The following is a 15,878-nucleotide window of genomic DNA, read 5'->3' as shown; positions in this document are numbered from 1 at the left end:
TTATGTAAGAACTTACCTGATAAATTCATTTCTTTCATATTAACAAGAGTCCATGAGGCCCACCCTTTTTTGTGGTGGTTATGATTTTTTTGTATAAAGCACAATTATTCCAATTCCTTATTTTATATGCTTCGCACTTTTTTTCTTATCACCCCACTTCTTGGCTATTCGTTAAACTGATTTGTGGGTGTGGTGAGGGGTGTATTTATAGGCATTTTAAGGTTTGGGAAACTTTGCCCCTCCTGGTAGGAATGTATATCCCATACGTCACTAGCTCATGGACTCTTGTTAATATGAAAGAAATGAATTTATCAGGTAAGTTCTTACATAAATTATGTTTTTCCACTTCTTCGTTTAAAAAAACTGTTCCCCGTTCCGGACTCTCAGCTTGAGCTGTGGGGGACCATCCCTAAGCTGGATGGGGCTCTCTCTACGCTCCTTGAGGATAGTTCGTCGTTTAAAGAGCCCATCGATAAAAAGCTGGAAAACATGTTGAGAAAGATGTTTCAGCACACAGGGTTTGTTTTTCAGCCAGCGGCGGTCGCTGGAGCTGCGACATATTGGTGTGACTCCCTGTGCGAAATGGTAGAGGGGGAGACCTCCATCAACGAAATACAGGAGAAGATTAAGGCGCTGAAGATCTCCAATCCTTTTATCTGCGATGAAAATATGCAAATTATACGCCTGAATGCTAAGGTGTCAGGTTTTTCTGTTTTGATGCGCAGTACTCTGGCTAAAATCTTGGTCTGTGGACATGACCTAAGGCAAGGCTGTTGTCCTTGCCTTTTCGAGGAAATATCCTGTTCGGTCCATGATTGGATTTGATTATATCCACGGTTACGGGAGGCAAGGGAGCATTCCTACCACAGGATAAGAAGGCTAAGCCTAAAGGATCTACTTTTCGTCCCTTTCGTGCGGATAAGGCCCAGCGCCAGCAACCGGCCGCAAAAGCGGACCATTCCAAGGGATCTTGGAAACCGGCTCAATCTTAGAACAAGTCTAAGCAGAGCAAGAAGCCCGCCGAGACAAAATCGGCATGAAGGGGCGGCCCCCGACCTTTCTCCAGATCACGTAGGGGGCAGATTATCTCTATTCTCAGACGCTTGGTTGCAGGACGTTCAGGACCCTTGGGTTCTAGAAGTGGTCTCCCAGGGTTACAGGTTAGGGTTCAGATCCCACCCACCCGAAGGCAGATTCCTCCTGTCAAACTTGTCTTCAAGACCAGAGAAGAGAGAGGCTTTACTAGAGTGTGTAAGAGATCTCGCCTCTCTCAGGTTATTGTACCAATACCCCTAGTAGAGAGGGGTCAATAATACTATTCCAACCTTTTTGTGGTTCCGAAGAAGGAGGGCACGTTCCCCACGATTCTGGACCTAAAGTGTTTAAACAAGTTTCTGAGTGTTCCATCGTTCAAAATGGGAAATGATCAGATCTATTCTGCCCCTAGTTCAAGAGGGGCAGTTCATGACGACTATAGACTTGAAGGACGCTTACCTTCATGTGCCAATCCACAGGGACCACTTCAGGTTCCTAAGATTTGCATTTCTGGACCAACACTTCTAGTTTGTGGCCCTTCCTTTTGGTCCTGCGATGGCCCCAAGAGTCTTCATAAAGGTTCTGGGGGCGCTGCTTGCAGTGGCCAGATCCTGGGGCATTGCAGGGGTGCCTTACCTGGACGACATCCTAGTTCAAGCACCGTAGTTCAGCCTTGCAGAGCATCATTCGAGGGCTCTTCTGCTCCAGTCTCATGGTTGGAAGATCAACAAAGGAAAGAGTTCCCTGGTTCCCAGCAACAGGGTGGAGTTCCTGGGCACAATAATAGACTCTATGTCCATGAAGATATTTCTCACAGATCAGCAGCGCAGGAAGCTTGCGTCCACCTGTCTAGCCCTTCAGTCCTCCTCAAGCCCTTTCGGTGGCTCAATGTATGGAGGTGATAAGTCTCATGGTTTCAAGCATAGATGTCATCCCATTCGCCAGGTTCCACCTAAGACCTCTTCAATTGTGCATGTTGAGACAGTGGAACGGCGATCATTCAGATCTATCACAACTGATATCCCTGGATACTCGAAACTCCCTCTCTTGGCCGATTCTTCCGGAGCAACTGTCCATGGGGACATCCTTCTTGAGACCGTCCTGGGAGATTGTGACCACGGATGCCAGTCTGTCATGTTGGGGAGCTGTTTGGGGTGCCAGGATGGCACAAGGAAAGTGGTTCAGGGAGGAGTCTCTCCTTCCAATCAAGATCCTAGAATTATGAGCAATCTACAATGCTCTGAAGGCTTGGCCTTCTCTAAGGTTGGTCAGTTTTATCAGATTCCAGATCTACAACATTACCTCATCAAGGGGGTACAAGGAGCTCCTTCACAATAAGGGAGGTGTCTCGGATCCTGGAGTGGGCAGAGTCCCACAACTGCTCACTCTCAGCAATTCACATTCCGTGTGTGGACAACTGGGAAGCGGAATTTCTCAGCAGACAGTCCTTCCATCCGGGGGAATGGTCTCTCCGCCCTGAGGTGTTTACGGAGACTTGTCTCAGATGGGGAATGCCAGAGCTAGATCTAATGGCGTCCAGACTCAATTGCAAGCTGCCTCGATTCAGGTCGAGATCCAGGGATCTCCAGGCAGAGCTGATGGATGCCTTAGTGGTTCCTTGGGGATTCAGCCTAGCTTAAATTTTTTTCCACCGTTGTGTAGTGGCACGCATCAAACAGGGAGCGGGCCTCAGCCTTTCTGATTTGCTCCTTCGTGGCCGTGGAGGACGTGGTTTGCGGATCTGGTGGGGATGTCATCCTGTCTGCCGTGGAGGTTACTCTGTCGCAGGGATGTGCTGTCACAGGGCCCCTTTCAACATCGAAATCTAGATTCTCTGAGGCTGACTGTGTGGACATTGAACGTCTAGTCTTAGCTAAGAGAGGCTTTTTCAATGTGTGATTGAAGGAAGCCGGTCACTCGTTGCATCTACCATAAGTTGTGGAGGACTTACTTGTCCTGGTGTGAGAAGCATGGATATCCTTGGCATAAGGTGAAGGTATCCAGGATTCTGTCCTTTTTCCAAGATGGTTTGGAAAGGGTCTTGCCGCTAGTTCCTTAAAGGGACAGATTTCGGCATTATCAGTTTTGTTGCATAGGAGACTCGCTGAGCTCTCTGACATTTAATCTTTTGTTCAGGATCTGTCTAGAATCAGGCCTGTCTTTAGACAGTTGGCTCGGCCTTGGAGCTTAAACTTAGTACTTAAGGTTTTGCAGAGGGTTCCATTTGAAGCTATGCATTCCATAGACATTTAAGGTTCTGTCCTGGAAGGTTCTCTTCCTGTTGGCTATTACATCGGCACGTAGTGTATCTGAACTAAATGCCTTGCAATTTGACCCTCCTTATCTGGTGTTTCATGCGGAAAAGGCTGTACTTCGCACTGGGTTGGGTTTTCTCCCCAAGGTGGTGTCTAACCGTTGCATCAATCAGGAAATAGTTATTCCTTCTTTGTGTCCTAACCCTTCTTCAAAGGAGAGGTTACTTCATAACTTGGATGTGGTTCGTACCTTGAAGTTCTATCTTCAGGCTACAAAGGATTTCAGACAGTCTACATCTCTTTTCGTGGTGTATTCTGAGAAGCACAAGGGTCAAAGGGCCTCTGCTACTTTTATATTTTTGGTTGAGGAGCTTGATTCGCTTTCTTACGACACAGCGGGACATAAGCCTCCTCAGAGGGTCACGGCTCATTCAACTTGAACTGTGGCTTCGTCTTGGGCCTTCAAGAATGAGGTCTCTATGGAGCAAATTTGTAAGGCGGCTACCTGGTCCTCCTTAAACACTTTTTACAAAGTTGTACAAATTTTGACATTTTTGCTTCTGTGGAAGCTGTTTTTGGGTTATGGTGCCCTCAGATTAGGGTCCGCCTTTTACATTTCCGGTTTAATTCAGTGTCCTCTAGAGCTTGGGTATATGTTCCCAATAGTAATGAATGAAGCCGTGGACTCTCCTCCCCTTTTAGATGGAAAACATAAATGATGCTTACCTGATAATTTCATTTCCATCGAGGGGAGGAGAGTCCACGGCTCCCACCCGTATCTCCGTTGGGCGGCCCTAAATTTATTAATCTTCTGGCACCTTTTTTACCCTGATATTTCTCCTACTGTTCCTGGTTCCCTCTGCAGAATGACTGGGGGATGAGGGAAATGGGGGAGGTATTTAAGCCTTTGGCTGGGGTGTCTTTGCCTCCTCCTTGTGGCCAGGTTCTTAATTCCCAATAGTAATGAATGAAGCCGTGGACTTTCTTCCTCTCAATGGAAATTAAATTATCAGGTAAGCATAATTTTATGTTTTCTAAATCTAATTTCCATGTCTTCCATCTATGGAAATGGCAACACATGCTACTCTATAAAGACTATTGTGATATTGGTCATTGCATTCATAGACTGCAAACAGTAAATTATATGTTCAATAGAAAATTAAACTGCAGGACTAGGTGCCCATTCTAGGTCATGTGACTTGGGCTGCTAAGGGCAATGGCAGTTTCTGCAGCTCCAGAGTGGTACTTTAACTATTTTCTAACCTCTTTTGCAGTGGTTAAACAGGTATATTTACAGGGTTGATGACGATAAATTGACATGGCCTAAGAAATGAGAGCATATAATTATTTCACTATAATGGACCTTTAAAGAAATGTTAAAGACCAAATACATTTCATGCACCTGCTTAAATTATTGGTGCCGCCACTTTGGGACTTAGGTGGCACTACAGGTGTCAGAAGGAGAGTTGCTGCGCATATTAAAAATAAATCAGCACTGGAATGTTTTGAAAGCTACATTTTAACTTGGCAGCACCCATGACTAGAGTGAGGTCTGGATTAACCTCAATACATTGAATATAACCTGTTTAAATTCTGCAGAGAGATGATTGTGATGCACTATATGGCCAACATTATGTGGACACTCCTATTAAGAGTTCATGGTTTTTCATCCTCATCCATTTCTAACAGGTGCATACAATCCAGCTCATAGTTCTGAAATATATATATATAGACAAAGATTAGCAGTACAATGGGTGTACTGAAAATCTCAGTGGCTTTAATTGTGGCATCATAGGATGCCATATTTGCCACAAGTCAATTTGTGAAATTTCTGCCCTGGTCAACTATAAGTGCTATTATATTAAAGTGGAAGCATCTGGGAGCAACAGCACAGCCACAAAGAGGTTGACTACTCAAGCTTAAAGTGGGGCTACACTTTAAACTGCCTCTGAATGCAACATAAGCACAAGAACTGTGCATTGGGAGCTTCAAGAAATGAGTTTCCATGGCCGAGCAGCTGTACACTAGCCTCGCCTCAACATAAGCAATGGCAAGCTTTGGCTGGAATGGTGTAGAAGCACAGCACCAATAGATTCTAGAGCAGTTGAAATGTATTCTTTGTAGTGACTAATAGAGATTCACTATCTGGAAGTATGATGTGAAAAATGTGGGTGTGGCACATGCCAAGAGAATGCTACGTACCAGAATGTGTAGTGCCTACTGTGGTCTTGGGCTGTTCAGGGTTTGGGATAGATCCCTTTTTTATTTTCAGTGAAGGTTCATCTTAATGCTACAGGATACAAAGTCATTTTTAGACAATTGGATTTTTTTTGTAGCAAACATTTGAGGAAGGCCCTTTCCTGTTGTATCAAGACCGTTTCTGTGAACAAAGCAAGGTCCATGAAGAAATGGTTTGAAGAGTTTGGTGTGGAGGGACATGAGTTGCCTGATCTCAACCTCAGGCATTCTCATCCAACATCAGTACCTCACCTGACACATGCTTTTTTTTGGTTGAACCGGCACAAATTCACACTCAGTCCAAAATTTTCTAGAAACCCCTTAGAAAGAATGGGGGGCCAACTCCCTTATTAATGACTATGGTTTTGTAATGGGATGTCCAGGCTCATATACCGTAGGTGTAATGGTCTGGTGTCCACATACATTTGGTCATATGGTGTATAACGCCCCATTTTGCGCATACAGATCGAGAGTCTTTAAAAGCAAAAATCATATTTAACTAAAAACCTGCCTTTCTCTCCATCACTCCACCTTTATTTTTTTTATTTTTTTTAAAGGAAACCTCTAATTTGTTGCGTCTAGAGCTGGAAAAAGTACAAGAAGAAATGATGACTGAGAGGCGTCTCTTGGAAGAAGAGCTGGAAGGAACACTTGATGAACTTGATAATCTACAGGAAAAAGAAGAACATGCAAACAAATTTATTTTCCAGCTGGAGCAGGAAAATAAGAATAGGACAGAGGAGCTGCTTCATCTTGAAGAAATAATAAAAGGGTATGTATGAAGGATAGGAAAAATAAATTTCTTTCTAAAGATATGGTGAGTCCACAACGTCATCAATTGCTAGTGGGAATATCACTCCTGGCCAGCAGGAGGAGGCAAAGAGCACCACAGCAAAGCTGTTTAAGTATCACTCCCCTACCCTTCACTCCAACGTCCTGTCTCCTATCTTTCCAACAACCCTGTTTGATATGAGATTTTTATTAAGAATCCATTTCGGTTTGTTTTTTTTTTTTGCCACTGTCGGTCAGGATCAAGCTTAGAATGAATAGACCGATTTTCTCTGGATTGTGAGTGCGCTTTTTTTACTTAGCTGCGCACTTACATGGAGGTTCGTCATGTGACACGTTTCTCTTCCGCTTTTCAGTGCGAGTGGCACCATTGCTGTGCCGATCTTTTGAGGGGACTTGGCTTTAGCAGTGTGGCCATCTATTTCTCTTGTAAAGGTGTATCCAGTCCATGGGTTCATCCATTACTTGTGGGATATTCTCTTTCCCAACAGGAAGCTGCAAGAGGACACCCACAGCAGAGCTGTCTATATAGCTCCTCCCCTAACTGCCACACCCAGTCATTCTCTTGCAGCTCTCGACAAGAAAGGAAGTATCAAGAGAGATGTGGTGACTTAGTGTAGTTTTTACCTTCAATCAAAAGTTTATTTTTAAACGGTACCGGCATTGTACTGTTTTTACTCTCAGGCAGAAATTGGAAGAAGATTTCTGCCTGGAGGTTTGATGATCTTAGCGGTTTGTAACTAAGGTCCATTGCTGTTCTCACACATAACTGAAGAGTATGGAAAGAAAACTTCAGTTGGGGCGACGGTCTGCAGATTGCCTGCTTTGAGGTATGTTCAGTATATTTTTTTTCTAGAGAGATAAGGTCTAGAAAATGCTGACAGTGCCTGGTATATTTAAGGTAAGCCTGATACAGTGATTTAACGACTGGGATCATGCTTGCAAAAAGGGATAATATTCATGTTAAAACCTATATTACTTAGTGTAAAAACGTTTGCATGATTTATAAATAAAGTTTTTTCTCTGAGGGTGATAAATCTTTATTTGGGGCCTAGTTTTCCACATGGCTTGTTAGATTACTCCTAGGAGTACTTTTTTAAGGCCCTCTGACTTTGAGTGCATGGTGGGAGGGGCCTATTTTCATTTTCAGTCTGAGACATCCAGCTTCCCTGAAGGAGTCCTCTGGCTTATAGGACCTCTATAGAGGGTTTTGTTTAAAGCAGGTAGGAGCCACAGCAGGGCTGTGGCAGTGTGTTTGACTGTTTGTTAACAGGTTTTAAGTTTTTATAATTCGTTTTTGGGCCTGAGGGGTTAATCATCCATTTGCAAGTGGGTGCAATGCTGCTTTAGTCCCTTATACACACTGTAAAAATTTTGTAGAGTTTACTACTTTTTTTCACTGTTTTACAGTTTAAGTGGTAGTTTTTTTCTCTTAAAGGCACAGTACCGTTTTTTATTATTGCTTTTTTCACATTTATTAAAGTGTTTTCCAAGCTTGCTGGTCTCATTACTAGTCTGTTAAACATGTCTGACATAGAGGAAACTCCTTGTTCATTATGTTTAGAAGCCATTGTGGAACCCCCTCTTAGAAAGTGTACCAAATGCACTGACCTTTCTATAAGTTATAAAGACCATATTATGGTTTTTAAAGATTTATCACCTGAGGTTTCTGAGACTGACAAAAGGGAGGTTATGCCATCTAGCTCTCCCCACGTGTCAGAACCTATAACTCCCGCTCAAGGGACGCCAAGTACATCTAGGGCGTCCAATGCGTTTACTTTACAAGACATGGCGGCAGTTATGAATCATACCCTCACTGAGGTATTGTCCAAACTGCCAGGGTTACAAGGAAAGCGAGACAGCTCTGGGGCTAGAACAAATACAGAGCTCTCTGACGCTTTAGTAGCTATGTCTGATATACCCTCACAATGTGCAGAAGTTGAAGCAGGAGAGCTTCTATCTGTGGGTGACTTCTCTGATTCAGGGAAGGCGTTACTTCAGTCTGACTCTGAAATGACAGCATTTAAATTTTAAGCTTGAACACCTCCGCATGTTGCTCAGGGAGGTTTTAGCGACTCTGGATGACTGTGACACCATTGTAGTCCCAGAGAAATTGTGTAAAATGGACAAATACTTTGCAGTGCCTGTTTACACTGATGTTTTTCCAATCCCTAAGAGGTTTTCAGAAATTATTACTAAGGAATGGGATAGACCAGGTGTGCCGTTCTCTCCCCTTCCTGCTTTTAAGAAAATGTTTCCTATAGATGCCACTACACGGGACTTGTGGCAGACGGTCCCTAAGGTGGAGGGAGCAGTCTCTACCCTAGCTAAGCGTACAACTATTCCTGTCGAGGACAGTTGTGCTTTCCTAGATCCTATGGATAAGAAATTAGAGGGTTTCCTTAAGAAAATCTTTATACAACAAGGTTTTATTCTCCAGCCTCTTGCATGCATTGCCCCAGTCACTGCTGCAGCGGCTTTCTGGTTCGAGTCTCTGGAGGAGGCTTTACAGGTAGAGAACCCGTTGGATGTTATCCTTGACAGGCTTAAAGCTCTTAAGTTAGCCAATTCATTTATTTCTGACGCCGTTTTTCATTTAACCAAGCTAACGGCTAAAAATTCAGGTTTTGCCATACAGGCACATAGGGCGCTATGGCTTAAATCCTGGTCAGCTGATGTCACTTCAAAGTCTAAACTTTTCAATATCCTCTTCAAAGGGCAGACCCTATTTGGGCCTGGACTGAAGGAGATCATTTCTGATATTACTGGAGGAAAAGGCCACGCCCTTCCCCAGGATAGGTCCAACACGTTAAGGACCAAACAGACTAATTTTCATTCCTTTCGAAACTTCAAGAGTGGCGCAGCTTCATCTTCCTCTTCTACAAAACAAGAGGGAAATTTTGCCCAGTCCAAGCTAGTCTGGAGACCTAACCAGGCTTGGAACAAGGGGTAACAGGCCAAAAAGCCTGCTGCTGCCTCTAAGACAGCATGAAGGAGTAGCCCCCGATCCGGGACTGGATCTAGTGGGGGGTAGACTTTCTCTCTTCACCCAGGCTTGGGCAAGAGAAGTCCAGGATCCCTGGGCTCTGGAGATTGTTTCCCAGGGATATCTTCTGGATTTCAAAGCTTCATCTTCAAAGGGGAGATTTCATCTCTCACAATTATCTGCAAACCAGATAAAGAGAGAGGCATTCTTACATTGCGTTCAAGACCTACTAGTTATGGGAGTGATCCACCCAGTTCCAAAGGAGGAACAGGGGCAGGGCTTCTATTCAAATCTGTTTATAGTTCCCAAGAAAGAGTGAACTTTCAGACCAATCTTGGATCTCAAGATCCTAAACAAATTTCTCAGGGTCCCATCCTTCAAGATGGAGACTATTCGAACCATCCTACCTATGATCCAGGAGGGTCAATATATGACTACCGTGGATTTAAAGGATGCTTATCTACATATTCCGATACACAGAGATCATCATCATCAGTTTCTCAGGTTCGCCTTCCTAGACAGGCATTACCAATTTGTGGCTCTTCCCTTTGGGTTAGCCACGGCACCAAGAATCTTTACGAAGGTTCTAGGGTCCCTTCTGGCGGTTCTAAGACCGCGGGGTATAGCAGTAGCCCCTTACCTAGACGACATCCTGATACAGGCGTCAACTTTTCAAATCGCCAGGTCCCATACGGACATTGTTCTGGCATTCCTAAGGTCTCACGGGTGGAAGGTGAACGAAGGAAAGAGTTCTCTCTCACAAGAGTTTCCTTCCTAGGAACTCTGATAGATTCAGTAGAAATGAAGATTTATCTGACAGAGGTGAGGTTGTCAAAACTTCTAACTTCCTGCTGTGCTCTTTATTCCATTTCTCGTCCGTCAGTGGCTCAGTGTATGGAGGTAATCGGATTAATGGTAGCGGCAATGGACATAGTTCCGTTTGCCCGCCTACATCTCAGACCGCTGCAACTTTGCATGCTCAATCAGTGGAAAGGGGATTTCACAGATTTGTCCCCTCTACTAAATCTGGATCAAGAGACCAGGGATTCTCTTCTCTGGTGGCTCTTGGGTCCATCTGTCCAAGGGAATGAGTTTCCGCAGGCCAGAATGGACTATAGTAATGACAAATGCCAGCCTTCTGGGCTGAGGTGCAGTCTGGAACTCCCTGAAGGCTCAGGGTTCGTGGACTCAGGAGGAGGCCCTCCTTCCGATAAACATTCTGGAACTAAGAGCGATATTCAATGCTCTTCAGGCTTGGCCTCAGCTAGCTGCGGTCAGGTTCATCAGATTTCAGTCGGACAACATGACGACTGTAGCCTATATCAACCATCAGGGGGGAACAAGGAGCCCCCTGGCAATGTTGGAGGTTTCAAAGATAATTCTATGGGCAGAGGTTCACTCTAGCCATCTCTCAGCTATCCATATCCCAGGAGTAGAGAACTGGGAGGCGGATTTTCTAAGTCGGCAGACTTTTCATCCGGGGGAGTGGGAGCTCCATCCGGAGGTATTTGCCCAGTTGATCCAACTTTTGGGCAAACCAGGACTGGATCTCATGGCGTCTCGTCAGAACGCCAAGCTTCCTTGTTACAGGTCCAGGGTTCCCAAGGTAGCACTGATTAGATGCTCTAGCAGCGCCCTGGTCCTTCAGCCTGGCTTATGTGTTTCCAGTTTCCTCTGCTCCCTCGTCTGATTGCCCAGATCAAGCAGGAGAGAGCTTCGGTGATCTTGATGGCCCCTGCGTGGCCACGCAGGACTTGGTATGCAGATCTGGTGGACATGTCATCCTTTCCACCATGGACTCTGCCGCTAAGGCAGGACCTTCTACTTCAAGGTCCCTTCAAACATCCAAATCTAATTTCTCTACGTCTGACTGCTTGGAGATTGAACGCTTGATTCTATCAAAGTGTGGTTTTTCCGAATCGGTCATTGATACTTTAATTCAGGCTTGAAAGCCTGTCACCAGGAAAATCTATCATAAGCTATGGTGTAAATATCTTCATTGGTGTGAATCCAAGGGTTACTCATGGAGTAAGGTCAGGATTCCTAGGATATTATCTTTTCTCCAAGAAAGATTGGAGAAGGGTTTGTCAGCTAGTTCCTTAAAATGACAGATTTCTGCTCTGTCTATTCTTTTGCACAAACGTCTGGCTGAGGTTCCAGACGTTCAGGCGTTTTGGCAGGCTTTAGTTAGAATCAAGCCTGTGTTTAAACCTGTTGCTCCGCCATGGAGTTTAAATTTAGTTCTTAAAGTTCTTCAAGGGGTTCTGTTTGAACCTTTGCATTCCATAGATATTAAGCTTTTATCTTGGAAAGTTCTGTTTTTAGTAGCTATCTCCTCGGCTCGAAGAGTTTCGGAGTTATCTGCTTTACAATGTGATTCCCCTTATCTGATTTTCCATGCAGATAAGGTAGTGTTACGTACCAAACCTGGGTTTCTTCCTAAGGTGGTATCTAATAAGAATATCAATCAAGAGATTGTTGTTCCTTCATTATGTCCTAATCCTTCCTCAAAGAACGTCTTTTACACAATCTTGATGTGGTTCGTGCTTTAAAGTTTTATTTACAAGCTACGAAGGATTTTCGTCAAACATCTACTCTGGACAGAGGAGAGGCCAAAAGGCTTCGGCAACTTCTCTTTCTTTTTGGCTAAGAAGTATAATACGCTTAGCTTATGAGACTGCTGGCCAGCAGCCTCCTGAAAGAATTACAGCTCATTCTACTAGAGCAGTAGCTTCTACATGGGCTTTTAAACATGAGGCCTCTGTTGAACAGATTTGTAAGGCGGCGACTTGGTCTTCGCTTCATACCTTTTCTAAATTCTATAAATTTGATACTTTGCTTCTTCGGAGGCTATTTTTGGGAGGAAGGTCTTACAGGCAGTGGTGCCTTCCGTTTAAGTTCCTGCCTTGTCCCTCCCTTCATCCATGTCCTAAAGCTTTGGTATTGGTATCCCACAGGTAATGGATGAACCCGTGGACTGGATACACCTTTACAAGAGAAAACAAAATTTATGCTTACCTGATAAATTTATTTCTCTTGTGGTGTATCCAGTCCACGGCCCGCCCTGTCATTTTAATGCAGGTGGGTTTTTTTTTTATTTTTAAACTACAGTCACCACTGCACCCTATAGTTTCTCCTTTTTTTTCTTGCTTGTCTTCGGTCGAATGACTGGGGGTGGCAGTTAGGGGAGGAACTATATAGACAGCTCTGCTGTGGGTGTCCTCTTGCAGCTTCCTGTTGGGAAGGAGAATATCCCACAAGTAATGGATGAACCCGTGGACTGGATACACCACAAGAGAAATAAATTTATCAGGTAAGCATAAATTGTGTTTTTGTCTTCTCTGTATGATGTAGGTTCCGTGTTTAGCGGTTATTGGTCTCCATTATTGTTCTTAAAGTGAGTAGTTATTTTATGCACAATAGAATGTTATCGTTTTTTGGACAAATGGCAAATACCACTGTCCTGTGACAGTGGTAAAGCATCATCTTTTAAATTAAGTAATCTCTCATAACTCTGACTCATTTGAGTGCTGTGCGTTGAGAAACAGATTTATTTATTTAATGCAATTCTGTGCTGCAAGTTATCCAGACCTTTATAAATTTTAAAATAGGTTGTTGCCCTCTGAGCCAAATGTCTCCCAGGATGATGCTGTTCAAGTGATTCCATAGCTTTCTCCTCAAACGTCCCCAGCCTTAATGGCGTCACATGCGGTTCCTATCCATCTCCTGGAGCAGTTTATTTGTTTGCAGACATTGCTGCCCAGGTATCTTTAGCGGTATCTGCAGCATTATCTGCTTTTCCTATGTTAAGTGAAAATGCAAAAGGAACTACTCAGGTTGTCCTTCCTCATAAGTCTGATGAGAAGCATATGTCGGTAGCCTCTGAGGGTGAAATCTCAGATTCGGACAGTATAATTCCTTCATCTGATACTGAAGTGGTAACCTTCAGATGTATGCTCGATAACCTTGTGTATTGTTAAAGGAGGTTTTGGCTACTCGGACGACACCTATACTTCTGTTGTTGTCAACCCGTGGAAGTTTTGCAAACTATATCATTACTATGATGTTCCTTCCTATGTGGAAGTGTTTCTAGATGTGCTATGGATTTTTCACAGGAATTGGAGAAGCTAGGGATACCTTTCTCCCTGTCTCCTATCTTTTTCAGGCTTTTGACTCCATTAAATACACGGTGCCTTAAGTTGAAGGGGCCACTTCTACTATGGCTCAGAGAACTTTAATCCCTATGGAGGATAGCTGTTCCTTTATGGATCCATGGACAAGAAGCTGGAGACTTATTTGATCTGCAGTTTGTAGTGCCACAATGTCAAGTGCGGCATCTTTCTGGTGTGATGCCTTGTCTAATAGACTAATGGCCAAGATATCTATCCTCGCAGTGCTAGCCCGCAAGGTGTTGTGGCTAAGATCTTGGTCAACTGATGTTTCCTCCAAGTTTCTGGTCTGGCAGACATTATTTCTTATATTACGGGTGGAAATAGGTTCTTTTCTCCATAAGAAGATGGATAGACCTAAAGGGCGTTAAGTACTTCTCGTTCCTTTTGTAACTTCAAAGGAAAGTTTTTTCCTCTTCCAGGCAGGAACAGTCCAAGTCTTCATGGAAACAAAATCAAATCAGTCTTGGAACTAGGGGAAGCATTCAAGGAAACCTGCAACTGTGTTTAATTCGGCATGTAGGGTTTGGCCCCGATCCAGGATCGGCTCAAGTTGGGGGTGCACTTTCCTTAGGATGCGGGTTGTCCCAGATCCTCTGGCTGTGGACACAGTATCTCAGGGTTACAAAATAGAATTCATAACTTTCCTCCCAAGGGCTGATTTCGCCTCATGTTTATCTGCAGACCAGATACAGAGAGAGGCATTCTTGAAATGTGTTCAGGATCTTTCTTTCATGGGAGTTGTTGTTCCAGTTCCTATAAGGGACCAGGGTCTAGAATTCTATTCAAATCTGTTTGTGTTCCCCAAATAAGGGGTACCTTTTCATCCTTTTTTAGACTTAAGTGTCTCATCCAGTTTCTCAGAGTAGCATCCTTCAAAATGGAGAATGTAGCCTAGTGGTTAGCTTTGTGTCTTTGTAACTCAAAGGTTGTTGGCTCGGATCCAGCTGCTGGTACTGGATGTCCCTTTTACCATTCGTTCAAGAGGATCAGCATGATGACCATAGACTTGAAGGATGCGTATGTTCATGTTCCCTTCCAAGGGATCATCAAGTTCATGAGATTTGCATTTCTAGACAAACCTTTTCAGTTTGTGGCTCTTCCGTTTGGCCTTGCCATAGCTCCCAGAATTTTCTCTTCGGTTCTTAGGGCTCTCTCGGCAGTGATCAGGTCTCGAGAATTTGCAGTGGCGACCTACCTGGATGACATTGGGTTCAGGCCTTATCTTTTCAACAAGCAAACTCGCATTCAGAGATATTGCTGTCTTTCACCTTCCAACGGATGGAAAGTGAATCTGGAAAAGAGTTTCCTTGTTCCAACTACAAGAGTTGTTTTCTTGGGGACCATAGTAGTTTCCCTATCTATGAAATATTTCTGACAGAGGTCAGAAACTCGAAGATTCTTGCCTCCTTCTGCAGTCTACTGTCCATCAGTGGCCCACTGTATGGGGTATTTGGTCTGATGGTTGCTTCCATTGACATCATTCCATTTGTGAGCTCTGTAGTTATGCATGGTCAGTCAATGGAATGGGGATCTTACGGATCTGTCTCGGGATAGATCTAGATCAGTCGACAGAGAGCACATGCTACAAGAGACCGTCTTGGGTTATAGTGACTGGACACAAGCCTGTTGGGCTGGGGAGTGCCTCAGTGGTTTACATCAGCCACCAGGGAGGAAGCTGGAGTTCCTTAGCCATGTAGGAGGTGGCTCGGATTGTTCATTGGGCGGAAGCTCTCAATCGCTGTCTACCTTCCATCCACATTCCAGTAGTGGACATTTTGGAACCGGACTTCCTGAGCAGACAGACATTTAATCCTGGAAGTGGGCTCTCCATCCGGAGGTGTCCTCCAGGTTAATCCTCACTTGGGGGCTGCTGGAGTTGGATCTGATGGCGTCTCAACATAACACCAAGCTTTCAAGGTCTAGAGATCCGCATGCCGTCCTGTTGGATGCTCTGGCGGTTTCTTGGGATTTCTCTCTGGCTTTCCTGTTTTCCTTAGTTTGCTCTCCTTCCACAAGTCGTTGCTCGTATCAGACAGGAAGAAGCTAATAGCTCGTGCATGGACTCACAGGATCTGGTTGCAGAATTAGTGAAGATGTCATCTCTTCCACCTTGGAGGTTGCCTCTGACCTTCTAACTCCTAGTCTGTTCCTTCATCCAAATCTCGTTTCTCTGAAGCTGACTGCTTGGAGATTGAATGCTTGGTTCTGTCTAAGCATGTTTTTTCAGAGTCGGTCATTGAGACCATGTTTCAGTCTCGTAAGCCTGTTATCAGAAATATTTACCATAAGGTATGGCGTAAATACCTTTAGTTGTGTGAATCCAAGAGCTACTCTTGGAGAAGGGTTAGGATTTCTAGCATTTTGTCTTTTCTCCAGGACTGTCAGTCAGTACTCTGAATGGTC

General features: G+C 44.2%; 1 protein-coding gene across 1 annotated transcript in view; it reads left to right on the top strand.

The window, feature by feature from the left end:
- Positions 1-15,878, top strand: part of LOC128663964 (hyaluronan mediated motility receptor) — a 171,277-nt gene that overhangs the window by 74,581 nt on the left and 80,818 nt on the right. The window contains exon 15 of the mRNA XM_053718578.1: positions 6,086-6,300. Within this exon, the coding sequence (XP_053574553.1) occupies positions 6,086-6,300 (215 nt within the window). The remainder of the gene's footprint in view (positions 1-6,085; positions 6,301-15,878) is intronic.

This window comes from Bombina bombina, chromosome 6, assembly GCF_027579735.1.
Source record: "Bombina bombina isolate aBomBom1 chromosome 6, aBomBom1.pri, whole genome shotgun sequence".
NCBI lineage: Eukaryota > Metazoa > Chordata > Amphibia > Anura > Bombinatoridae > Bombina > Bombina bombina.
This window is presented reverse-complemented; position numbering and strand designations above follow the sequence as displayed.